The sequence below is a fragment of the Dendropsophus ebraccatus genome, chromosome 4 (genome assembly GCF_027789765.1).
Source record: "Dendropsophus ebraccatus isolate aDenEbr1 chromosome 4, aDenEbr1.pat, whole genome shotgun sequence".
NCBI classification, from domain to species: domain Eukaryota; kingdom Metazoa; phylum Chordata; class Amphibia; order Anura; family Hylidae; genus Dendropsophus; species Dendropsophus ebraccatus.
In genome coordinates, this window is record NC_091457.1 from 140,685,347 (window position 1) to 140,712,277 (window position 26,931).

General features: G+C 46.5%; 1 protein-coding gene and 1 pseudogene across 1 annotated transcript in view; one reads left to right on the forward strand and one right to left on the reverse strand.

Annotated features, from left to right (window-relative positions):
- Window positions 1–26,931, forward strand: part of TNRC6B (trinucleotide repeat containing adaptor 6B) — an 84,171-nt gene that overhangs the window by 49,571 nt on the left and 7,669 nt on the right. Inside the window, exons 3-13 of the mRNA XM_069967199.1 lie at window positions 1,496–1,865; window positions 5,908–7,590; window positions 7,639–8,352; window positions 18,260–18,418; window positions 18,564–18,739; window positions 20,108–20,182; window positions 21,446–21,491; window positions 23,016–23,164; window positions 23,863–24,033; window positions 26,367–26,492; window positions 26,591–26,722. Coding sequence (XP_069823300.1) covers window positions 1,496–1,865; window positions 5,908–7,590; window positions 7,639–8,352; window positions 18,260–18,418; window positions 18,564–18,739; window positions 20,108–20,182; window positions 21,446–21,491; window positions 23,016–23,164; window positions 23,863–24,033; window positions 26,367–26,492; window positions 26,591–26,722 — 3,801 coding nt within the window. The remainder of the gene's footprint in view (window positions 1–1,495; window positions 1,866–5,907; window positions 7,591–7,638; window positions 8,353–18,259; window positions 18,419–18,563; window positions 18,740–20,107; window positions 20,183–21,445; window positions 21,492–23,015; window positions 23,165–23,862; window positions 24,034–26,366; window positions 26,493–26,590; window positions 26,723–26,931) is intronic.
- Window positions 12,768–12,923, reverse strand: LOC138790168 (U2 spliceosomal RNA; annotated as a pseudogene).

Here is a 26,931-nt window from a genome sequence, read left to right on the forward strand (position 1 = left end):
TGTCAGAGGCACGAAGCATAGCGGGGCCCCTCTTCAGCAGATTCCAACCGGGGGGTGCGCGGGAGAGTGAGGGTCGCGTTGGCGTGGGGAACGGGGTCCCCTCCTCATCGGTGATCGCGACCTGCGTGTCTCCGCCCGTGGGGAGCGACTACCTGGTGGAGGGCCAAAGGCCGAGGGCGGAAGGGCCGGGAGTGTCCAGTCTGGCAGGTGCAGCGAAGCAAGGCCCAGCAGCTGAAGTGCGCCCGGGAGATCTGCGGGTGTGCGGAGTATATAGGTGGTGTTCGCCTGCCGTATAATCAGATGGAAGGGATATCCCCACCTGTAGGATGCCCCAGAATCACGGATAGCGTCCAGGAGAGGCCGCAGCATCCTGCGCATGGCTAGGGTGCGCCTAGATAGGTCAGGCAGAAGGGTGATCTCGGCTCCTTCGAAGTCCATAGGGCCCAGTTCCCATGCTCTCTGGAGCAGCGCCTCTTTCTGCTGGTAATAATGGACGCGACACAGCACATCTCTGGGGCGGTTTTTCTCCTGTGGGCGCGGGCCTGCCACTCTGTGTGTCCGGTCCATCTCAATATGGGTATCCCCGGGGTCCCCCAAATACTTATTAAAAATGTACCGCACTGTACCCGTGAGACGATCCGGGCCAATCTCCTCCGGGAGACCGCGAATCTTGACGTTGTTACGTCGGCCCCGGTTCTCTAGGTCGTCCACATGGAAGATCAGATCCCGTAAAATGGCCTCCTGTGTGTCTACTCGGGGGGTCAGAGTGGTGACGGCCTGGTCTAGTGCCGCCTGCCGTGTCTCCAGTCCGGTTACAGCTGCTGCGACTGCCGTGATGCCGGACTTAAGGTCTGCCATGTCGCCAGCATGGCGTTCTTCCATGCGGGCTAGCTGAGCCGTGAGGTCCTCACGTGTCGGGAGGGCATGAAGGAGAGACCTCACCTCAGTCAGCAGCATGGCCGGGGTCAGCAGGGAGCGCGGATCCTGATCAGTCATGGACGGGGAGACTGCATCCAGCTCTAGCGGTGTCCGGAGGATCTCCGGGGTCGTCTGACTCAGTTCAGGGAAGGCGGGAGTCGCTTTCTGTGCGGTGCTCCTTGTCACAGGCGCCGCGGCCATCTTGGTGCGTTGCTGGGACGTCGGCGGGGTCTGCCGGACCGGACGGGCGAAGCGGGCCAGAAAGGTTTGTGGTGTCACCTGTGGCGTGCAGGGGGTCTTCCGTGACCCGGTGGGCATAACGGAGTTGCGGTAGTGTGGGAAAAAATCCCGATAGTGCAGAGCGTGCCCGGAGCTCAGAGCAAACGCGTCCTCACACAGCCATGCTCAAGCCCCGCCTCCAAATACAATTTTTTCATCCATTTTTTTTTTTTTTTTTTTTTTTACAAAAAGTAGTAGTGTGAACCCAGCCTTAGCCGTTTGCAGTCAGTTGCTGTTTCTTATGTGAGTTGGTTATTCATTCTGTCATTTGATTTTTATTTAATTTTTTTTCTCTTAGGTCACAGAACAAAAAACCAAAGTGCCCGAAGTGACGAAACCAAGTTCAAGCCAAGCGACGGCCGCCAGCCTACCTGGCAGTTCCCCCTCGCCACCAGTAAATGGTGGCAACAATGCCAAAAGGGTGGCAGTGCCGAACGGACAACCGCCCAGCACCGCCCGCTACATGCCTCGGGAGGTGCCACCGCGATTCCGCTGCCAGCAGGACCAGAAAGTGTTACTGAAACGTGGGCAGCCCCCTCCGGCATCCTGTATGCTGCTGGGGGGAGGAGCAGGGACTCCCCCCTCCTCCACTGCACCAGGGACTAGCCCAGGCAACGCACAGCCAGGGACAGGAGCACTGCTGCCGGGGGAGAGCGGACCAGCTACAGGTAAGAAAAGAGCTAAATGTAGTATATTAGACATGGGGGTTCCAGTTTTTTATTTTTTATTATTTTATTTTCATCTTTTAGCCTTACATTGGTTACACCTCCTACTTCCCTGGCAATGCTGTCAAAACCGATCTCAGTATGTTAGAAGAATCTAACCTACAAATATGACCCTATTGCACACCCTGTGCTGAGAATGAAGGTACATTTTTTACATTCATCCTCTGTGCCATTTTCGTGCTATTAAGAGTTTAATCTCTATGCTAGTTAGCCTTTTTGGTGCCTTGGGGGCAGGACTACCAGTGATTTGCACCCAGCCGTCCTGCCCCTTTTGATGAATATCAGCATTGCGGGCAACTGCATGCAGATCGGTGTGCTGGGGCAGCAGTCCAAAACGCCTAATTAGCATAGGGATTTAATTAATAGCACAATAGCGGCACCATGGATGAGTGTAAGAAACCTATTTTATCCTCCGCACTCTGTGCGCAGTAGGGAGGTACCGGCAGGTTAGATGCTTCTAAGCTAATGATTCTTACCCAGTGATACTTAAAAGGTAAACCAACACTGCAATGCCCAAAGACAAAAGCCAACACAGTATCAACGTCCCTACCATTGTTCCACCATATAGTATCAGCATAATGTATTAAAGTGTTCCAGCCACATAGTAGTTTCCATCAAGTAATCGTGTTGCAGTGCACATAGTATAGTTATCAGTGCACGGACACACGTGACACAGTGCCCCTTTAATAAAATAACTTGTTTCCACCAAGGCTTTATGCTGTTCCCAGCGCCACTAACAATTTAGTGAAGTATAAAAAAATTCTTCCTGTACCAGTGTATGCAGTCAGAGGCCGGCTATGAGGAATTTCAGTGGGCAGAAGTGATTTATAGCCGCTGTTGTCGGCCAGATGTATAATGTTTCTAGGACAGTGCCAGAAGTCCAGGTCTTACAGAACTATGGACTTTTTTCCGAGAGATTGTGAGGCTTCACAAGGTCTTTGAGCCACAGGTTGGCCACAGCGATAGTAGTGAGTGAGATATAGTGCTAAAACATTGGGGTTTTCCATAATTTAGATTTCAAATAGAGAAAAATCTTTGACGTTCAATGTGTCTTATCCTTATGAACCCTGCCCTTTTAAATCTATTGTCTGGGAACTGTTGGGGTGCATCCACCTCACTAGGATATGCCATCAATATATGATCTGTGGGGTTCAGACCGCCCTAGGTTCTTAGAATGCAGGGGTTTCCACCATTTCTTCACCACTGAGGTCCCTTCACAATCTTTTCCTGGTACAGCAGTTTCCTGCAAAGTCGGTGGCCAGGCTGAGTTAGAACTGCAGCTTCTTCTTTCTCATGATTATGCTCCGTTCACACGGAAAAATAATGACAGTCTATGGGAGGCTCGCGCGCCTCCTGTCGTAGCGCTGAAGAATGGACATGTCTTCACATGGAGCCTAAGTTTGGGGGTAGTGTCCCAGCATAGGAAATAAATACCACCTCATAAGATTCATATAGGCTCAAATCGGGATAAAAAGTAAGAGGGAGAAAAAAAAAATACTCTCTTGCTCTGATCCCTTGCCATGTTTTCCCTGAATGTCTGAGCTAAGCAGCATTTCCAGCTTTTATTCGAACACAACGTGGCAAGTGATTGGCTGAGCTGGCGCTTCCTACACTTTAATAGGAGGTTCTGTTCAGCCGGGATTTAGGGTGGACGTGGTTTTGACCCTGGTGCCGGGTCCCAGTGATATGGGTTCCCTGCTGCCCAGAAGGGTCTGCTTTTGCCAACATCTGGGAGCCCCATGCAGGGGACCAGGAACCATGTGTTTTTATACTTATAGCTCAGTGTGGATAGAAGACATAGCAGATGTTTACTCTGCGGTTCCTCTGTCCTTCCAAAACATATTAGCAAATTGGAAATAAAAGGCAGCGGTGTATATTGGAGAGCGATCAGGTTCTATCTCTGCAGTAGCGGTGTGATGTAGGATGTATTAAATCCGCACAAGTTTGAAATAGGAGCATACTCTTCTCTGCATGTGGCAGGGTCTCATCACAACACAAAGGCCCCTTTCTGTGCAAAGCCAGCAGTGTACATGGTGTTCTGGAATAGCTTTTCAGGCTGTAAGAATCTCTTTCACATATTGAGGCCTCTCGAGGGGAAGCCCTCATGGTGTCCAAGACTTCTGTCCAGACATCTGTAGACTCTTATGTAGGTCCAAAAAACTTGGCTTTTATCCTTCGGAGTGGAAACAGAAACAGTTCTCCAATCCTGTGTATACTCAGTATGTCTCTGCCTGTGCCCCCATAGAGGCACAAATAAAGGCACGTAGGATTTTACTATATATTACAGTTGGTTTGATTCTCAGTAAACTAGTTTTTGTTGTCTTTGCATGAGCAAGCTTTTACTGACTGGCATAAATTTTTGTTCCGTGGAGTTAATTTAGTTTTTCTCTTTTGTTGGTTTTTTTTTTTCATGTTTTAGTTCCATTATGACAGAAACAATCAAAATTATGGCCCAGCACTTGTCTACAATTTGTGTTGGGTATTACAGCTCAGCACCACTGACCTCCGTGGATCCATGCTAAAATATTAGGTGTTATTCAGAGTTAGCAAAAAACACAGCTACTTTCTTGCAAAAACAGCACCACCACCTACAGTTTTGCTCCATTCAGTACAACGGAACTGAGCTGTAAAACCCTCACTCAAACTGAGGACAATAGTGATGCTGTTTCTGGAAGAAAGCAGCTATGTTTTTGCCTGGATAATCCCTCCAAAGGGGAACTATCAGCGGGTTAGACAAATCTACGCTGCTGATACCCCCTTATTGCGCACAGGGCACCAAGGCGGACGGTGTGTCTCTCACCTTACTCCTCAGCGCCGTTCCTGTGCTGTTAGCAGTGTAATCCTGGATCCAGAGCATTGCTCTGCCTCCATTGTGCGAGCCGGCCCGCTCCTTTTGATAATCAATAAAGCAACTGATGCGGCTCACGCGGTGGGGCTATAGGCAGGCTAGATTAGTCTAACCCTCTGATAGTTAACCTTTAATCATGAACAGGTCTTTTAATGCCGGGAGAGAAGACATGCTGGATTCTACAACACCGTATCCTCTAGGAGAAAATAACTGCATCTAAAACCAAATCCAATGACTCGGCCAAAGATTAGTCTGGTAACATTAGCTCCACTTTCTAAGAGCTCAGGTTGCCACAAGAGATGGATGCAGTCTTATGAGACGGTCATCCCATTCTTTTCCAGGCTACTGGAGCACTATTAAGGTCAGAATGGTTTGGTCAGATTTTACTAATCGATCTCTTAGAATCTGTTGACCGCATTTTTCTGTACTTAATAAAACATACGGAAACAGTTATTGTAGTGTGAACCTAGCCTAATGTGGACTCCTGCTGGACTCCAGTGTAGTGGATTGTGGGGTGTAATTTATTCTTGTTTGACCATTTGAATTTTATTTTTTATTTGGTTTCCCCATGTTTAGGCAAACCACTTAAGGGTACAGTATGTTCACACGTACTTAATCTGGTGCAGATTTGATCGTGCAGATTTAACAAATATAAATAAATAGCTAAAATCTGCACCATGAAATAAGCAGCAGCTTAAGTACATGTGAATGTACCCTAATACTGCAGTACTGCACAGTCATCATCTATCCACAGAATAGATTGTGATAAATATCTCATTGCTTGGGGCCCCACTGCTAGACACTGGAGACTGCCAAGTACAATGCCTAGCTGTTTCTTTAGCCCCAGAGACATTGAAAGAAGCAGAAACATGCAGGCCTCACTGTGGTCATGCAAACCAGAAGAATGAGGGGCCCCAGGCCTTCATTGTAGGTATAGGTGGGGGTCCCAGAGCGATCGTAATTTATTACCCCTTTTATGGATAGGAGATGAATGTCAATTGTGGGTAAAGCATTAAAAGGAACACTTTAATGGATGTATAGTGTTTTTTTTTTTGTTTTTACGTTTTATGAATATTTACTGATTTAATGTATTTTGAGTCCAATTTACCGTTATTTGTTTTCTTTTTTCCCTCCCAGATTCATCGTCAGGGGCAGCTGCTACTTCAAATTATGCAAATTCCACTTGGGGCTCGGGAGCCCCATCCAGCAGCGGCCCTAACGCAAACCCTCCCCACGCCTGGGACAAAGTGATTGTAGACGGGTCGGATATGGAAGAGTGGCCTTGCATAGCCGGCGTGGACGCAGAGCCCCCTTCCGACAACGCCACAGACAACAACAGTGCCTCGAACCCAGCCTCGGAGAAGGGTCCCCCACAAGGAAGCGCCACTAATCACAAAGGAAGGGGGGGCCAAGGCCAACAACAACAGCAGCAGCCTGGCAGTGAATGTATCCAGGGGGTATGGAAAGCTGACCCCAAGGCTAAGCCCGTCCCGTCTTCCAACCCTGCTACAGAGGGCGTTAATAGACAAGGAAACTGGAGGAATATGGGTGGGTCTGAAAGAACGGGGCCTTCCTCTGGTTTCAGCAATTTTAACCCAAATACCAACCCATCGGCCTGGCCGGCCCTGGTTCAGGAAGGCAGCAGGAAAGGGAACCCAGAGCCAGATGGCAGCTTCTCCAGCGCACAGCTTGGCCCCACGGGTCCAACCTCTCGGGAGCAGCAGTCAAAGATGGAAAATGCGGGTGCCGGTTTTGCAGCCTCAGGCAGGGAGACGGCAACAACCCATCACACTGACGGACCAAAAAATGGAAACACTAACTCTACGAACTCAAATTCTTCAAATCCCCTTGACAACAAGGGAACTGCCTTTGGGGCGGGGGATGCCTGCCGAGGTTCTGACCTCTCTGCTCAAAGCACTGGAGAAAGAAAGAATGGAGGGGTGGGCACTTGGGGGACAACAAGGGGTCAGTCTGTCACAGGAGATGCCAATAGTGGACATGGCAATTCTGGAAGTAATGGACGAGAGAGGGAGGATGCAAGAAAAGTGTCTTCATCTCATAGGCCCAACGGGTCCAGGGGAGATTCTTGGGACAGCAAAAGTGGTGGAAATGGTTCTTGGGGATATGGCCCACAGGCAGATCCCAGTGAAGTAAAATGGGGTGAAGGGAACAAATTGGTGACCGGTGGGGTGTCTCAGGGAGAATGGAAGCAGCTGTCTGGGCAAGAGGACTTAAAAGTTGGAGATTGGGGGGGTTCAAGCCAAGGAAATTCTAGCACTGGAGCATGGGACAATCAGAAGGGCCACTCGCTTTCCGAGAACCAGGGCAACGCGTCATCATCGGCTTGCTGGGGGCGATCTCCCAGCTCTGCAGGAAGTGAGGCAGGTGGGCAAAGCACTGGAAGCAACCCCAAGGCTGGGGGTAGTGGAGACAGCTTGAACTCCTCTAGTCGGCGTTCTCATAGACCTCTCCCAGACAGTCAGGCTGTATTGCAGACCTTGCTGAATCGAACAGACTTAGATCCCAGAGTACTTTCCAACTCGGGCTGGGGCCAAACCCAGATAAAGCAAGATGCAGCATGGGATACAGAAGAAGTTACAGCTCGACCTGATGGTAAAGCAGACCGAGGCACTGAAGGCTGGGAAAATACATCACAAGCAAAGAGCTCAGGGGGTTGGGGGGATGCCCCCAGCCAAAGCAATCAAAATAAGTCTGGTTGGGGAGAATCCCCTGCCCCTGTTTCATCTGGTCAGGAATGGAAGGACACCAAAGCAACTAGCTGGAATGACTATAAAAATAGCCCATCTGGTTGGGGTGGTGGTGGTGGTGGTGGTGGAAACGGCGGCGGCGGTGGTGGTGGTGGGGGAGGAGGGAATGGGGGTGGGGTTGGTGGGCGTCAAGAGGAAAAGGCAGGTCCTGGATGGAACAATGATAATGGTCCAAGTACTGAGCAAGGTTGGGGTACTCGACAACTTAATCCTGGAAGTGGATGGTCTGCTGGAAAGAATGGATGGGCAGGAAGCAACAGTGAGGACATGGAGCCACCCAAAGGCCCTGTTGGCTGGGATGGTGGTTCAGGAAACAAAGCTTCCTCTGGTTGGGGAGAAGTTGGGCAAAACGATGTTGGCTCCTGGGGCAATGGGGCTAACCCTAACCCTGCTTCTCGAGGTGGATGGGAAGAGAGTAAAAGGCCACCTGGAGGAGGTAATTGGGGAGAAGCCCCTCGGCCTCCCGTACCCTGGAACAAGCAGCAGGAAGCTACACCAGCTGCACAGTCATCTGGTTCTTGGGGCCCTCAGGCTCCACCCTCTGGAAATGGGCGGCAGCCACCCACCCCAGGATGGAAAGCTGGTCCCACCCCTACAGTGTCGAAGGATGAAGAGCCAAGTGGCTGGGAGGAGCCAACACCGCAAACCATCGGACGTAAAATGGACATTGATGATGGTACAGCGGCCTGGGGGGATCCTAGCAGTTACAATTACAAGAATGTTAGCTTGTGGGACAAGAATGCGCAAGGAAACCCTGGGCAGCCACGGGAGCAGGGAATGCCAGGGTCAGTAGCCAGCAAGGCAGCACCATCAGGTATGGCTAAATCCATTATAGTTTTTTTTTATTATTTTGGCTTATATTAACTTATCATTCTGAACCTAAAACCCGGCAGTGAGTGTGGGAATTCTAATATCTTCGTCAGCATCTCTTTATGCCTGAGGTCATGCTGGGCAGAAAAGAACTGCTGCACCACCCCTTTAAAGCGTACCTGTCATTATGCAACAGGCGCAGAAGATTGGGTAACTATTGATATGTCCACGCCAGGGGAGTTCTGTCCACAAGCCCTATTCTGATTCAGTAGGGCTCATGCCCTTACCTGGGGTAGACATATCCATGGTGACTTGATTTTCCAGGTAAAGGTACGCTTTAAACTAGAGCACTGGTACAATGTCCTAATAGACATACTATTGAAAGTTATTGTGTCCACTAACCCTCCCTGAAAAGTGCAAAAGTGAAGGCTGTAGAAAATTAATCATTTTCTTTAATTGAAATGTAATGAATATTAATCCTTTCCGTAGTATCTATACAGCATCTATGTACAGCTGGACATGCTGAGACGTTTTCCACACCATTATATATGACATGATGTTCATTCTGGGTGGACCTAATGTGTGATTGACAGCCATCTGTGTATGCGTGCTTAGGGAAGCCTGTCCATCACCGATCAGATCGCTTGCTGGACCTTAAAGAGAACCTGTCACCAAAAATTATACCCAGTTATTTTATAGTAGGGAGGAAGTAAATATAACCAAACATAAAACAAATAACCCCTGGAAGCTTTAGGGCTGTAAGTTCTGTCATTATAAGCTAAGAAAACTACCATGGAAACAGCTCACTGGAGCTGCCATCTTGAGGCTGGCAGTTGTACACATAAGCCACGCCCCCAAATTCCAAACATGTATGCTGCAGGTTTCCAAGCTTGTGTGCACCGCAGCCTCTAATCAACAGCAGTCAGTTCTTTTACTAACATTTCTCCAGTGTAAAAGGGCAGGTTCACACTGCGTTTTTCCTATCCGTTCAATGTATCCGTTTTTATTGGTTACTTTTAACGGACAGAAAAACTTAGTCAACATTATATTTGTGTATGTTTCAATCCGTTTTTTTTTTTTTTTTTTATAATGGAAGTCAATGGAAAAACTGATCCAAATAGATGTCACACAACTGCATCCGTTTTTGCATCCGTTTTTTCCATAAAACGTAAATGTTAAACGGATCGGAAAAACACAGTTTGAACTAATACTGTCATCTGTGATAATGTCTGCTGAAAACGGGTACTGGGCCAGTGTATTTTTAACCATATTTTTTAGAGTTTGGGTGTGTTTACACAGAGATTTATCTGACACATTTTTAAAGCCAAAGACAGGAATGGATAGCAAAAGAGGAGAAATCTCAGTCATTCCTTTATGAGCTGTTCACTGGTTATAGTCTGTTCCTGGCTTTGGCTTCACAAATCTGTCAGATAAATATGTGTGTGTAAATGCACCATTTATCTGTACCTTTGCATCTAATCTAAAGATAATTGTTAATGTGCTGCTAACCATGTGCATCTAATCCTGTGGTAGTTCAGATACGTGTTAGTGAGCTAGTGTATCTAAACCCATGAAAATCTTTGACTTTGAATCCATGCCTGTCTGTATGATGCTGTCTGCTCAGCATGTGTAATATAGCTTTTCTTGTTTGAGTCTATCTATAAGGCTGTGTTCACACATTGCATTTTCATACCGGTACTGCATAATTTCATTGCAGTAATTAACCATTCAATTGCCATCCAGCCGTCCATCATTGCATTACTACAATGAAACTCCAATGTGTGCGAACATACCCTTAAAGAGGATGTACCACCATACTCTTTAATATGACCCACGGATAGAACGGCGCCATCACAGGGAAGCCGGTGCCGTGGTCCGTTTTTTAAACCGCGCCCCGGTTCCTGTGTACAGCGCCATTCTATCCACGTGTACCGGGATGGGGCTGAAGCACTGGAGGTGGGCCGCCCCGCCCCTAGTGGGAAGAATCCCCCCGCCTCTCTATGACGCAGCTCCTTTAGAATCAATGGAGCCACGTCATAGAGGGGAGGGAATTCCCTACCACTGGGGGCGGGCCGACCCGCCTCTAGTGCTTCAGCCCCGGCCCGGTCCCTGTGGATAGAACTGTGCCGTACACGGGAACCGGCCAGCAGTTCACAAACGGGATCAGAATTTTCATGGGGTTAGATACACATTCAGGCCTTATTCAAACGATCCAGATCCAGAGGAGGATTGCGGCACAGATCCCTTACACACTCTCACCGGAAGTGGCCTGGACTACGCTACCGGGAGAAGGCGGCAGCATAGTCCAGACCACTTCTGGTGAACATGAAGTCGGCCGGTCTGTGGGAGTAGGTGAGTAGTAGATGCGATGACAGGAGCACACATAATGCTCTTCCGTCATCCCAGCTGCTGGGTGGTGGTGGTGGGGATCCTTGCTGCGATCTGCACTAGGACATGTCCTATTTTTTTTGCAGTGCGGGAAATGGCACGGATCATGTGAATGGCTTCATTTACTTCGATGGTCCCTAAAATTGTCCATAATCGTGGATCCGCGACCAATTTTACGGAACGTGTGAATGCAGCCTCACAGTTGCACACTATAACAAAAGGACAGCTTATAAACAAAAGGACAGCTTATATACACAAGTTTAACAGCTTACTATCAATTATAATAAGATTAGAGGTTGGGTGGCCAGCCTGGGGCCAAAGGTACATTTTTTCCACCCCTAGTGGTACCTCACTTAAGATACCCACCATTTTGATTGGGAGGCAGGATACCTTTTAAGGGTGCGTTCACACGTAGCGACTCGCAGCGGAAAGCTCGCTGCGACTTTTGCAGCGAGATCCGCTACGAGTTAATTTCCTAGCAGGTCCTGTGCACACGTACTCACAGCGGTCTGAAAGGCCGCTGAGTGTATGTAATGCAGCCCCCTTAACCGCTGCCACCCGGCTCCCTGTATACATTACCTCTCTCCTGCACGGGTCCAGGCGTCCTGCTCTCCGGCCCAGCCAATCAGTGGCTGCAGCTGGGCGGCAGAGCAGGAAGCCAGGACCAGTGCAGGAGAGCGGTAATGTATACAGAGAGCGGGAGCTGAAGGGGTTAAGGGGGCGGCTGCATTACATACTCGCAGCGGTCTTTCAGACCGCTGTGAGTATGTATGCACAGGACCTGCCAGGAAATTAACTCGCACGTACCAACTCGAGATTTCCGCTGCGAGTTGGTACGTGTGTCAACGTACCCTAAGGGTGTGTTCACACATACAGGATCTGCAGCAGATTTGATGGCGTAGAATTGAAGTGGCAGATTCAAAGCAAATCAAATCTGGGCCATGAAATCTGCAGATCCCTATGTGTGAACGCACCCTAAAACTCCTGCAGCTCTGCACTCCGTTCTAAAGCAAGCATAGTACAGGTCCGCCAGAAGCTCCATAGGCTACCCTTGGATATATACATACTATGGAGCTTCTAGCAGGCCCGTACTATACTCTTTTTACAACAGAGTGCGGAGCCGCGGTGTTTTCCTGAGTTTCCAGAGGTATCCTGACGCTTGAACGAAATGGTAGGTATATTTTAACCCCCTGAGGGCCAAACAGTAAACCTTCCCCCCCCTCCATTTAATACCTTTTTTTTTTCTTTGTTTTTTATATATTGTTATCCTGAGGGCTAGATGGATTTGGCAGACTATGTCGATGACCAGCATTTTTTAAAGATAAAGTTATCAACAAAGGGTGTGGGAGTGTTTTTATCAATTTAAAAAAAAAAATTTCTCTGGTGTATTTTTTTTTTTTCTTTTCACTTTACAAGCTTAGTTGTGGATGCTGTCTGGCAGCTTCCACTTCTAAGGGTATGTGCACACTACAAAAGCCGGGCAGATAACCCGCTGCAGATTTTGCCACTCGATTGCATCTCCGCCCGTGCCATACACTCCATTCTATACAAAAGCTGATTCCGCTGTCTGCCCAATGAATGAACAGGTTTTTGCCCAGATTTTGTAGTGTGCACATACCCTAAGGCTATGTTCACACTACGTATGAGACCGGCTGTTCCATGACACCGGCCGGGTCACGGAACGGCTGGTCTCTGGCCGGATCATCTTGGCCGGTACTTAATTACCGGCCGGGTGATCTTTCCAGCCGCAGAGCTCTGATGCGGGCGCATTAGCGCGCGCCCGCATCAGAGCTTCCCTTAGCCCACAGTGAAGAAAGCAGCCGGAGCCGCTCGCTTCACTGTGTGCACTGAATTCTGGCCTCAGAAAACTGACCTGTCAGTTTTTTCCGGCGCCATGCGGGATCCCGGCCGGAGCGTATACAATGTGTGTACGCTCCGGCCAGGATCCCATTGCACATAAGGCTGTTACACACCGCAAAACTACGGCCGTAGTTCTGCGCCGAGAACTACGGCCGTAGTTTTACGTTGTGTGAACATAGCCTAAGCCTGTAAAATACCAGGTCAATGCCTGGAAAGGACACAGCAAGCTCTTTTTCCATCTCCCTGTTCTAAAAATCAATTTAATATATGGTCCCCAGATAAGAACAGATACTACACTCGATCTTAGCCAAAAGGCCGAGAAGCGATACACCAGTTTTTTTTTTTTTTATTGAAATAAAACCACCCCATGCCCCCTCATTGGCCATTTTATAAAAAAAATAAAGAAAAATTCCAGTCAGCGAAGTAGTACACCGAATCCAACATAGTCATCAGGATACCAATATCTGAAAAAGAAAAAAAAAAAAGGAGAGGGGAAAAAAATCCTATCAATTACCCCTCCCTGCTGCAGACTGTATGGCATCTTCCTTTGCAAGGCTATGTTCACACGGCATAAAAGTACGGCCGTTGTTGCCATTGGCAACATCGGCCATACTTTGTATGGTGTGGAACGCTGCCTATTCTTCTATGGGATCCCGGCCGGAGCATATACACATAGTATACACTCCGGCCGGGATCCCATACGGTGCCAAAAACAACTGACATGTCAGTTTTCTGCAGCCGCAATTCGGTGAATTGCCGCCGCAGAAAGACCTGTCAGTTCACGCAATGAAGCAAGTGGCAGTACTGCAGTACCGGCAGGGATGATCTTTTCAGAGATCGACCGCTCTGAGACGACCGGTCTCTTACAATGTGTGAACATAGCCCAAAGGAAAACACCAGCCAGAAATAGGGGGGGAAGTGCAGAGTCCATCTACAGCAGGGGTAAGGCTGGGCAATACGGCCAGATTTTTAAATCTTTATTTTTTTTTTTTTTTAAACAAACAATGTTTTTTTTCTCCTTGCAGTCTCAAATAAAATTGTAATGGTGTTTGAGTAGTAGCAGCAGAATAGGAGATGAGGGGTGCAGTAGTAGTAGCAGAATAGGTGATGAGGGGTGCAGTAGTAGCAGCAGTAGCATAGGAGACGAGAGGTGCAGTAGTAGTAGTAGCAGCAGCAGAATAGGAGACGAGAGGTGCAGTAGTAGTAGCAGCACCAGAATAGGAGACGATAGTAGTAGCAGCAGCAGAATATTAGATAAGGGGTGTAGTAGTAGTAGCAGCATAGGAGATGAGGGGTGTAGTAGCAGCACCAGAATAGGAGACAAGAGTTGCAGTAGTAGTAGCAGCAGCAGAATAGGAGACGAGGGGTGCAGTAGTAGCAGCAGAATAGGAGACGAGGGGAGCAGTAGTAGTAGCAGCAGCAACAGAATAGGAGACGAGAGGTGCAGTAGTAGTAGCAGCAGCAGAATAGGAGACGAGGGGTGCAGTAGTAGTAGCAGCAGCAGCAGAATAGGAGACGAGGGGTGCAGTAGTAGTAGCAGCAGCAGCAGAATAGGAGACGAGAGGTGCAGTAGTAGTAGTAGCAGAATAGGAGACGAAAGGTGCAGTAGTAGCAGCAGCAGCAGAATAGGAGACGAAAGGTGCAGTAGTAGCAGCAGCAGAATAGGAGACGAGAGGTGCAGTAGTAGCAGCAGCAGCAGAATAGGAGACGAGAGGTGCAGTAGTAGCAGCCGCAGCAGAATAGGAGACGAGAGGTGCAGTAGTAGTAGTAGCAGAATAGGAGACGAGAGGTGCAGTAGTAGTAGTAGCAGAATAGGAGACGAAAGGTGCAGTAGTAGTAGTAGCACCAGCAGAATAGGAGACGAGAGGGGCAGTAGTAGTAGTAGCACCAGCAGAATAGGAGACGAGAGGGGCAGTAGTAGTAGTAGCACCAGCAGAATAGTAGACGAGAGGTGCAGTAGTAGTAGCAGCAGAATAGGAGACGAGAGGTGCAGTAGTAGTAGCAGCAGCAGAATAGGAGACGAGGGGTGCAGTAGTAGCAGCAGAATAGGAGACGAGGGGAGCAGTAGTAGTAGCAGCAGCAACAGAATAGGAGACGAGGGGTGCAGTAGTAGTAGCAGCAGCAGAATAGGAGACGAGAGGTGCAGTAGTAGTAGTAGCAGAATAGGAGACGAAAGGTGCAGTAGTAGTAGTAGCACCAGCAGAATAGGAGACGAAAGGTGCAGTAGTAGTAGTAGCACCAGCAGAATAGGAGACGAAAGGTGCAGTAGTAGCAGAATAGGAGACGAGAGGTGCAGTAGTAGTAGTAGCAGAATAGGAGACGAAAGGTGCAGTAGTAGTAGTAGCACCAGCAGAATAGGAGACGAAAGGTGCAGTAGTAGCAGCAGCAGCAGAATAGGAGACGAGAGGTGCAGTAGTAGTAGTAGCAGAATAGGAGACGAAAGGTGCAGTAGTAGTAGTAGCACCAGCAGAATAGGAGACGAGAGGGGCAGTAGTAGTAGTAGCACCAGCAGAATATGAGACGAGAGGTGCAGTAGCAGTAGTAGCAGCAGCAGCAGAATAGGAGACGAGGGGTGCAGTAGTAGCAGCAGAATAGGAGACGAGGGGTGCAGTAGTAGTAGTAGCAGCAGCAGAATAGGAGACGAGAGGTGCAGTAGTAGTAGCAGCACCAGAATAGGAGATAAGGGGTGTAGTAGTAGTAGTAGCAGCAGAATAGGAGATAAGGGGTGTAGTAGTAGTAGCAGCAGAATAGGAGATAAGGGGTGTAGTAGTAGCAGAATAGGAGATGAGGAGTAGTAGTGGTAGCATCAGTGGAATAGGAGATGAGAGGAGTAGTAGTGGTAGCATCAGCTGAATAGGAGATGATCAGTAGTAATATAGCTGAATAGGAGATGAGGAGTAGTAGTGGTAGCAACAGAAAAGAAGATGAGAGGAGTAATAGTATAGCTGAACAGGAGAACAGGGGTGGTATGAGTAGCAGGGCACAGTACAGGCAGTGTAGTGTGGGGCGCTGTGCTGACTCCTCACCCTGTCTCTGGTGTTACTGAAGTCTGGGTGAGTGTCCTGAGGGGCTGGAGACTGAGGACCTGGATCCAGCAGGGGTGCTCTCCCTTCAGGAGGGCTGGCTGCTGTGATCAAACCCTTCTAGCCCAGCAAGGCAGGAGTTAATGGAGGTAACTTCTTCCCTGCAGTGTGTGTTGGGGGAGGGAGAGGAGGATTGTCGGCCCTGATACACAGCACAGAGGAGGAGATAGAACTCCCTTGTGCTTTCAACTTACTTCAGAGCCGATCACTGTCCGTCCTCCTCTCTCTTTACTTTGCAGCCAGGGAGCGGTGACAGAGCTGTCAGAAGCAGCCCCCGCGGGCCACATCCCAGCAGATCGGGTTACCTGATTACAGGAGGGTCACTCAGGAGGCCGGTGGAGGCTGCTTTTGAAAGCTCAGTCTGTGCAAAGTGAAGAGAGGAGGACAGCACTGATAACAGCCCTGATTCATGCTGCTGCAGCCATGTATAGGCTGTAACAGAGGGCAATCTCGCGATACCTGTGTTTCTCTGTTCCCGGCTCGCAGAGGATGCTGGGAACTTCCGGATGGCAGTCTCGGGCCGGCTCTTTTGAAAAGAGCCGGCGCGAGGCACTAATTAGAACTGCTGTAACAATGAAAATCTATAACTAAAGTAATGAAAGTTATTTACAAAAGTAAAAATAAGGTAAAAACAAATGCAATTAAGTATTAAACCCAAAAACCCACACCCCCGTGATTGGTTCTCTTTAAGCTCAGAATGAGTCACTTATTAGTGATTGATGACCTTCCTTGTATCAGCAAGCATACACATATAGTTGTCAGTCTTTGATTAGGCCCGCCCACTGGACTCCTACGCCATTAATGAGCAGTTACTAATTGAATATGTATACTATATATTAATCTGCTCGTCCCCTTTTGCTCCATAACATAATGCTATGGATAAGACGGCATTGTGACTGTGACATGTTGTCTTTAAGGAATTAGATAAGGCATGCCTAATATGGAATCAAAATATGTATTGGGATACAGTAAAAGCCTCCTGGACTACTACTTCTCTGCACAGAGCAGTTTTATTAATTGAATAGGTGGTTACTACTACTATTACTACTACATACTGGAGCACTTCTTTAACTGATGAAAACACAGAAAAATGGAGCCTAAGGGATAGTTCGACCAGGACCGTTTTATCAGAATGTCTGGGAAAGGAGTTGATGAAAAAAAAACACCCACTTTCCTCCTCTCATTCTGACAGGACTTATGGCATGGCAGGCCCGCTCAGCCATTCAGTGACAGAGACGGGACACTACTACAGCTGCCACGTCATGTCTCAAGTCCCCTCTCAATACCAGGAAGCGGGGGCACATCAGGGATCAGAGAGACAGAATGCGGACAGGAGCCAGGGAGCTAAATGGATGTTTTTCACACACAACTTCTTAGGCTATTCTGAAAAAAAAAAACATCCTGACCAGACTACCCCTTAAGTCCGTCAGCAGTGCACTGCTCTCCTGTCTGTGATATGTACTGCAAGGGAGAGGAGCTTTATAATAAAAATGTAATGCAGAAAGTTTAGCTAAAAGAATATGTGCAGCTTTTCTAAAAATGCTGCCAGTCAAGGTAATTGCCAGATGACTAGAATATGGGAAGGATTTGTGTAATAAGATGATCTCTAGTAATCTGCAGGCAGGTAGTGTTGTGCTTTTACAGTGTGTTCTTACTCGGTGTATTCTTGTTGATCCTCTGTAATGAATGCATTTGCATAATGTTTCCATACATATCTCTCACAGATGTTTATATGCCGAGTGTCCTTGTGTATTTGCTCATTACTAGAGATGAGTGAACTTACGGTAAGTTCACTCATCTCTACTCTACCAGTGCACTTAGTGTCAGTCGTGTTTTTGTTTTTTTGTTTTTTTTTTTGCAGAAAACAATAGTACAGGTGATTTTAAGAAACTTTGTAATTGGGTTTATTAGGCAAATATGCCATTATCTGCAAAAAGACTTTCCCCAGGTCCCCCCCCCCCCCCTCTCTCTTATTCACTGCTCATTATCAGGAAATCTCGACTAGTTTACATCAGTCGAGCACTGTTGGAGAGGGGGAGTGGGGAGGAGGGCGATTAGGATTACACTCGGGACCTGTGTAAAAGCTGGTATTCAGACGTCAGAGAGGTCAGTGCTGACTGTCAGAGGAGATAGCCCGGTGATGTAACTGTAAATTAACTCTTTGTTGTCCTGTTTTGGTGCCTCATCTCCCTCCACCCCTCTCCTCTCCATGGAGAACAAGGAAGACTGGGGGGGAGAACTTCAAATTGCTTTTTTTTATTATAAAAATGCATTTTTCAAGCTAATAAACCCAATTACAAAGTTTTTTAAAATCGCCTGTACTATTGATTTCTGCAAAAAGATTTTAAAGGGCAGTGACACTTTTAAAGGGGCATTCCCACACCTACTGATAGCTAGGGCCTTCGTTGTCCTTTAGATTGATATTTCTTCCTGAATTCCATAAACTTTCAATGGCGTAGTAGTGAGCGTGCTCGACCACTGCTCAACTCCAGCTCCTCCTAGTTTCTTCTGTTTTTAGCTATCATTCAGCATACAGTATATACCTGTATTTTTTACCATATTTTTTATTTATATTCATAGTTTGGAGCAAAAATAAGGGTCCTCCAGCTGATAATGGGACATCAGCCTGGGGAGAGCCGTCCGAAGCCGCTTCCGGGTGGGGAGAAGGAGAGGAGACAGGACCTCCAACCCCAGGTTGGGGAAATGCAGCCCCTGTAGCTCCCAGTGCCATGAAAACTGGTGAGTCCCATGATGAAGACTAAAGGGGTTCTGTAAATGATGTAGTTATATTCTGATCTGTCCTGTTTATTTTTCCAAAATGTATTTCTGCACATGAAACAAGTGACGTTTGTAGTGAAGCAAAAGCACATTCTCTTCTATTCAGGTACAAAAACTATGCAAGACGGCTGGGGAGAGAATGAAGGACCGGTGGCAGGAACGCGTCACAGCAGCTGGGATGAAGAAGAGGAGGGTGGTGTCTGGAATAGTGCAGGATCTCAGGGAAGTGGCTCCTCCCACAATTCGGCAGGGTGGGGCCAAGGAAAGAAACCACAGATCAAGGTGAGGCTTTATTAACAGAGGAAAGTATATGTAGTATGGCCCACCACTTAGTCCTATTTTATTGGTTCTGCGTTTTTTTTTTTCCGTACAGTATAAGAATATACAAATATGTTTAGAACAATAAAAGGACAGTAAGACATTGGCAAAGAAATCTGTTTATAAAGTTTTGCGCATCATTTAAAGTTTCTCTGCCTCCACTTTTATTGGTTAAGGGGGTTATCCAGCGCTACAAAAACATGGCCACTTTCTTCCAGAGACAGCATCGCTCTTGTCTCCAGCTTGGGTGGGGTTTTACTGCTCAGTTCCATTAAAGTGAATGGAACTTATTTGCAAACCGCACCTGAACTGGAGGCAAGAGTCATGTTGTCTCTGAAAGAAAGTGGCCATGTTTTTGTAGCACTGAATAACCCCTTTAAGAACACTGCCCATCAGCTATTGGATCCTATTGATTTTGGGTGTTACCTTTTATGTGGGGGTAAACATGGGTCTGACAGGGTCATTTTAGGCTGGGTTGTAACTGAGAGGGCAGTATGGTGCCATGCAGTGTATTGATTAGATAAGGTGGCTGTCCATGTAGCGTTCAGCAGGGGACCCGGATATGCCGCAGGAGGACCTGACATGTGAGGATATGCTGTTTATTAAGCTGCTAGCTGTATAGTATGTTCTCATATCATAGCACTTGTTTCACTCCAGGTTTTGCTAAAAATTCGGATCAAAGTGCGAGTTGCTGCTGCAGCGTGTTCATTGACAGAGCCAGGGGCGATCTCATTGACTTCTCCCATTCTGGCTCTTTCATTGACAGGTGTGGTCCATACACAAATAGGGAAAGATTTTCAAAGTGGGTGAGGAGAAGCCAGGGAGACCACCTCTCTGACACTTCACCTGGTGTCATGGCTCGGTTCTCTGGAGTGCCTCAGTGTTAGAGCAAAACATTGTTAGTAGGACGCCTGTTAGGAGTTCATGCTGCCTGTGCTTCCGTCAGCATAAGGCTGGGTTCACACTGCGTTTTTGCAATCCGTTTTTGCAATCCGTTTTTTGAAACAACCAGATGAAAAACTGATTGCAAAAATGGATGCATTTGTGTGCATCCGTTTTTCCATTGACTTCCATTATAAAAAAAAACGGATCCCTTTCTTTTTTTTAAAGGACACAAAAACGTTGCTGACACTTTTTTTTTTTCTTTGTCCGTTAAAAAAAACGGATCCGTTAAACGTATGCTAAAAACGCAGTGTGAACCCAGCCTAACCCTCCACACAGACTCCCTTTAAGTGAATACTTTGTTTAAAGTGAAAATCTTTATGTAAGTCAGGCCCTTTTTTTGGGAACAGGACCATTCATTAAAATGCAACAATGTCTTCTTACTTACAGGGTCCTCTAAAAGGGGGAAACAATGATTCCTGGATAAACCCATTGTCCAAACAGTTATCACACATGGGATTACTGGTAAGCGTCATTATCTGTAATGAATTATTTGTGTATTCACACACATGCATAGCATCTTATAGGAAACCTGTCATCGCTTTATTACTGCCCAAACCAAAGGGTGCATTAAAAATACTGCCCCAATTGCCTCTGTACAATGGTGTACAGTTATCTCTGAAATGCTGGGGCATTTGTAAAGGAGCCCTGGTTTAAAAGCCATCCAGAAGTGTGACTGCGAGTCACTGGGATGGTCCACAACACCCTCCTTCTACTTTATTGGCCTTTATTGATAGATTTTTTTTTCCCAATTTGGATGATGAAACTACAGGTCACAGCATGCACCAGCATGGCCCAGTTCAGCTAAAGCCTTTGGTTAATAGTAAGAAAACTTCTTATACTCACCTTCCTTGCTCCCCACTACTGCTGCTGCTGATGTTACAAATCTTTGCCTCCCTGTGCAGCACTTCCTGGGGGTCAGGGTTGGCACATGATGATGCTCGCTCAGCAGAGTTGCAGATACTGATTGGCTGAGCATTCGGTTTCCTCTGCTGACCCCGACCCCTGAAAGTGCTTTGAATTGGGACCATCTCTGAATATTGCAGCATGGTGGCAGCAAGGAAAGTGAGTATTGGTTTTCTTTCAGTTTTCCACCAGCCTGAGCCTAAATATTTGTGGTAAATGAACACAGGTTGTCATTGTTAGGGTCCATTTACACAGAAAGATTATCTGCCAAAGATTTGAAGCCAAAGCCAGGAATGGATTTGAAAAGAGAAGAAATCTCAGGCTTTTCTTTATTACCTGATATCTGTTTATAGTCTGTTTCTGGCTTTGGCTTCAAATCTTTGGCAGATAATCTTTTTGTGTAAATGGACCCTTAGACAACACCTTTAAGAAGGCAGTCCATTCTCATAGCCACTACTTTAGGCTACGTATTCTATGCCTAAACTCTGGTGCCATTTACATCAGAGATACCCGATTTGTACTAAGGGCACAACCTCTATCATTAGTTATACACAGAAAAAATTTTTATATATATATATATATATATATATATATATATATATATATATATATATATATATATATAATTTTTTTTTCTGCAAGTTTTTTTTCTTTTCTCAAATGCTTCTGCTGCACATGCATTGTATGGTTAATATCTCTGCAGAAGTGAGTGGATTTAGAGTGCCACTTAATACTTGAAAGGTCTTCTGTCCCCTGTTCTCTATATACAGTGCTAATTGATGTTTTCATTTCTGTTCTTTTTCTTTTTTTCTTCCTATATAGAGCCAAGTGGATGACTCATCTGCTAGTAAGATGGACCACCCTGTTGGTGAGTTTTGTCCTTGCACTTTAGTCCTGTTCTGTATGAAAACTGAGCAGTTCTGAGGGATTCTTATGACCCACAGACTGCATTTTCTCCGTAAGGACAAACACCTAGTAACTGCTGACAGGCAGCATGTCTCCTGAAAGCTAGTCTAAATTTACATGCAGCAGATTTCTTGCAGGAATTTTGACTACTCTGTTGCTCGGTGGCTGAATAGTATATAGCGAATTTGATGAAAGTGTTTGGGTTCAGCAGTTTTATCTAGAGAAAGTGGATGCAGCCAGAGGACTGCCTGGAAAACATCCGTATTTTCCAGGATTATCCAGCGCTACAAAAACATGGCCACTTTTTCCCCTCTCTTGTCTCCAGATTGGGTGGGGTTTGGAAACCAGTTCCATTGAAGTAAATGGAGATTAGGGTGCGTTCACATTGAGGAATTCTCGCGGAATTCCACCGGCTGTACGCGCTCAAGGACGTGCGCCGTTCCGCCGCCTCCATAGACACCATTCTATGGGCCGGCTGATTTCGCATTCCACGGAAAGAAGTGACATCCGTGAGAAGTTTATCCGCGAGAATTCCGTAGTGTGAACCCACCCTTAATTGCAAACCGCACGTGAACTGGAGACAAGAGGGGGGAAAGTGGCCATGTTTTCGTAGCGCTGGATAACCCCTTTAAATGTCAAGCGTTCAGGTAAGTTGCTGAACCCGGAAATTTTCATGAAGTTTGCTCAACACTAGTAGTGTAGCATACACCTTAATTGGAGACATTACATTCAGTAACTCCATTACCAGGTTGTGTGTGTGTGTGTGAAGTTACTAGAGAAAAACTACTATCCTGAAGCATTATAACATACACTGCAGTTGTCTATACTTTCCATGAGGTTAGATTTTGGAGAGTACAAATAGTTACATATGAGATCATATGTCATGACATATAGAGAAGATAAAGTTTTTAGATATTCGTTTAGAGATGAAATGGAGTTAGGAGAGTTAGATTCATTCATGTAACTTTCTGGGCAAGTTCACCAAGGAAAAGTCCTCTGCCTTCCATAAGGTTATAAAATTAACCCTGTAATGTTACACATTTCCTAAGGACACTGTAGCCAGGGTCCCTTCCAGTGGTTAGAACATCTGACAATCCAGAATTTGTCTTTAATTTCCTGTTGTTGATGCCTCAATGCCCAGGTCACTTTTGGATTTCTGCTATGGGATCATAATGAAGTCCCTATCTCTCTTCTGCTTATGTCCCAAGCTTGTGACAGCGGCAGGGGAGAGAGGGGGAGGGGCAGAAATCACGGCAGTGCTCTCTGCCTGCCCTCCCCTCTTTCCACGCTGGCTTCCATAGCCAGGACACAGGAGGCCTCAGGCTTCTGTGTCCGTGTCATCCAGGAAGCCTTAATTAACACAGCTGCAGCATCGGGCGTAAGCATTGTAGGAGTCTCAAGTACAGGGGCCCCAAAATAACCAGCAGCAACTGTTGAACTTTTAACCAGAAAGTTAACATATTCATGTTCTGTTTTTTACCCACAGGTGTTCTTCCAGATAAGAAGTTTGAGGCGGACAAGAGGGGTGTGAATCTCGGGGATTTCAATGATATGATGCGGAAGGACCGGTCTGGCTTCCGTCTGCCCAATTCCAAAGAGATGGGAGCCGCAGACAGCGGGCCTTATTTTGAGAAGGTGAGGAGTACTTATGTTTTGTGGTCAAAATGAGAAAGTTGCCCCAGAGAAAAAGGACCCTGCCCTTCTGTATGATCAGGCGCCCTCTCACTCACACCACCGTGCCCTATTCACACCCCCATTTAGCTAAAAACAAAGGTTCAACATACCTTAATCTAATCTTTATGACCATCTGAGGTGGAGCAGGAAATGAAGGTGTCCGGTGGTCTGCCTCAAGTCACCTTCAGGAACTTGACCCATCTATACATTTTTCATCACAAGAGTTACCGTACCCCTCTCTCTACGCCTCTCATACCCAACTTTGCATTGTCTGGGTTATTGCTCTGCAGTCTGCCGTACTTGAATTATTTTCTGCACTCTGCAGGAGACAGACTGCTTCAGGAGTTCCTAGTTCTTGGATATAGAACATAGATAATTTCTCAGCTTCCCCCTTCTCCTCTTTATGGAGCATATATCGCATGGGTCATGAACTTAACATTCTATGTGGATATTTATGAATGTCACTTTCCTGACTGATCTTTTACTTGAATCCTTTTTGCATGCTGTCTGTGAACAATGAATTTCCCATGAATGAATATGATTGGTAGTACACTGACACATCTTTCATGTGCACTCAATAGAATTTCTCTGTGTCTGTCTCTCCTTTTCCCTCTCGCCTTCTGCTGCATCACTAACCAACACCCCTTGACTGGCTTTAGCTGACTTTGCCTTTCTCCAATCAAGACGGGTGCCTTGGGGACGAGGCTCCGTGCTCTCCCTTTTCTCCCTCCCCCAGCTACAAGCTATCTCCCTCCGGCTCCTCGCTCCCATCCGTGGGCCTGGGGGCTATTGGTTCGGGCCTCAACCCCCAAACCTTCGCTGCTAGACAAGTAAGAGTCGCGTGCTTTGGATCGCCTGTTAAGGCAGTCTATCTTTGCAGTGGAATACTAAAAACATATGGTTGGAGTGAAAATGGTAACTTTACAATAATTGTATATGCTTTTGTTTGCATAGATCTTGTTTCTCCATTGTTTGCATAGCAACAAGATATTCTGTTACAACGGCCGTGATTCCCACAGAACTTACGTAGTTCTGCCTTCTGAGGGAATCCCGGCCAGATTGGATACACATAGTATACACTCTTTCCGGGATCCCTAGTGGCGCTGTAGAAAACTGACATGTCAATTTTCTGCGTCCGCTATTCATGGAACAGCGGCCACAGAAAACCCTGTCAGTGCACACAATGGAGTGATCTGCTCCGACCGCACTCTCCATAGTGTGCTGTGGGGAGTTCTGATGCAGGCGCGCACTGATGCGCCCGCATCAGAACTCTGTGGAGCTAAAGATCATCCAGCCGGTACTGCAGTACCGGCCGGGATGATCTTTTCTGAGGCCAGCCTTTCCGTTAACCCGGCAGGGTATCGTAGTGTGAACATAGCCTATAGCTGTACAGTAGGATTAACCCTACACACATAGGGGGGAAATCACCCAGAAAGATGTTCATACATCACTCTAAAAACAAAATCCTCTCATGTATAATGCACTAGATTTATTAAAGGAAACCAATGACCTTCCTGAGGGAGAGTGAGTTGGCCCTGGTACATTACAGCTGCCAGGCACAGCTCTCGGACACAAAATCTTCATGTGGTTCCCTTTAAGAGATGTGTGCATAATAAATCAGGCACATCTTTGCTTACTTGTTCGCCATACAACAAAACCTTTTCCTGCTATGAGCTGGTGTGTGTGTGTGTGTGTGTATATAGATAGATAAATATACGTATATTAACCCTGTTAAGGATAAAGTGCTCATCTTCTTTTGTTTCTAGAATGAAAACATTGTCTTTGTTCACATTATGTATACAGCTATAGGTGATTGTTTTTCTAGTTCAGCTCCATGCGTTCTGACATGAGGGAATACGGGGATACGGCTGGTGCGCTTTTGTGCTGGTTTCCTTTGCCATTTGACAGCTAGGATAGCCTGCAGCGCTAGTCGTGCTGTTAAAAACAAGGAAACCTGACAGACCTATTATAAGTCAAAGGAATTGACATAAAAACAGTTGTGTGACAGCTAGGATGCCTCTGTTCAGAATGGAAGCCATAATGCTAATGTGAACAGAGCCCTTGGAAAGACTTTCAGAGCTGTTTTAAATGGCACATTTAGCAATTTAAAGCTATAGATTCCCTTTGAAGCTTGCCTCTCCTTGCCATATGCCTACAACATCCCTGCCCCAGCTCTAAATGAAAAAAGACTGTGCGCAGTGGTAGGAAAGGTGAACATCAAAGAATGAATGTACTTTCTTCCTCATAAGAATAATGTATTCTAATGTCCAAAACAGGGTGCCCAACATGTGGCTCTCCAGCTGTTGCCAAACATCATCATAACCTGGTTTAGTGGCAAGATTACCATAGACAGCTTTGGATAAGGGGTGTTGGTTATCACTTATCCTGTGGATAGGGGATAACTTAAAATTTTACTATATCTCCATTTAAGCGCGAGACCCTCACCATTTGCTAGTTAGAAGCGATTGAAGATCTAACCTGTTTGCTCCATAGACTATAATGGAACAAATGAGTCAGATCTTTATAACTAAAGATTGCAGTGGGTCTCAGGACAGAGACCCAGTGTGATCTATACGTTTAACATGTCTGGAAGATATGTCCAAAGTTTATATTAATGGCAGTACTGCCTTAAAGGGGTTATCCAGCGCTACACAAAAATGGCCACTTTCTTCCAGAGACAGCCCCTCTGTTGTCTCCAGTTTGGGCGGCGTTTTGTAACTCAATTCAATTGAAGTGAATGGAGCTTAATTGCAAACCACACCTGAACTGGAGACAAGAGTGGGGCTGCCTCTGGAAGAAAGTGGCCATGTTTTTGTAGCACTGGATAACCCCTTTAATAACTTTTGACATTTCATAGTGAATTGTCAGAAGCCCCTGTGACTCTTCAGCTCTCTTAGGCTCGCTTTGGGGAACCAAGACTATAGTTTATGTATCCATAGACAGTCTGGATCTGTACACCCATTAGCCAAGCCAAGCAAATATGAGAGGTCACAATCATCTGCCCCCTCATTTCTGCTATTTGTGTGGGTCTCAATATCAGGGCTTGCACCAGCCACCATGACATGTCAGATTTTCTTTTTTTTTTAATACTTATCCTTTTAATGTACAGCAAATAAATTGTACAGTTGCCAAATCTAAAGCTTTTTTTCTTTCATACGTTTAGGGTGGCAATCACGGTCTGTTCGGGAACAGCGGTGCACAATCGCGAGGCATGCACAACCCTGTGCCATCGCTCAACTCCTCTCCCAACCTCCGGGCACAAGTGCCTCCCCAGTTCCTTTCTCCCCAGGTGATATCATAATAGGTTCTTTATTTTTAAAATGAGGCCAAGTTTCATGATCTTTATATTGACGTTTTGTACTCATATTTTTCCCCCTGTTTTCTTAGGTCTCAGCCTCTATGCTGAAGCAGTTCCCTAACAGCAACATGAACCCAGGACTGTTCAACATGGGGCCCCAACTCTCTCCTCAGCAGATTGCCATGCTGAGTCAGCTCCCTCAAATCCAGCAGTTTCAGCTGGTGAGTTAGAAGAAATGAATACTGCCAAAATAAAATACTGAGTGAACATACAGATCTATAAAAACCAGAGCAAAAATTCACACGTTCAGTGATATTTCAGGTCCGCTTTTTTTTATACTACGTGATCTGTGACAACACGTTCTTAATTCATCCACATCCTGTAAAATTGTACAGTGCTAGTTGGTAAAGTAAAAAAGGTAACCAGCTTG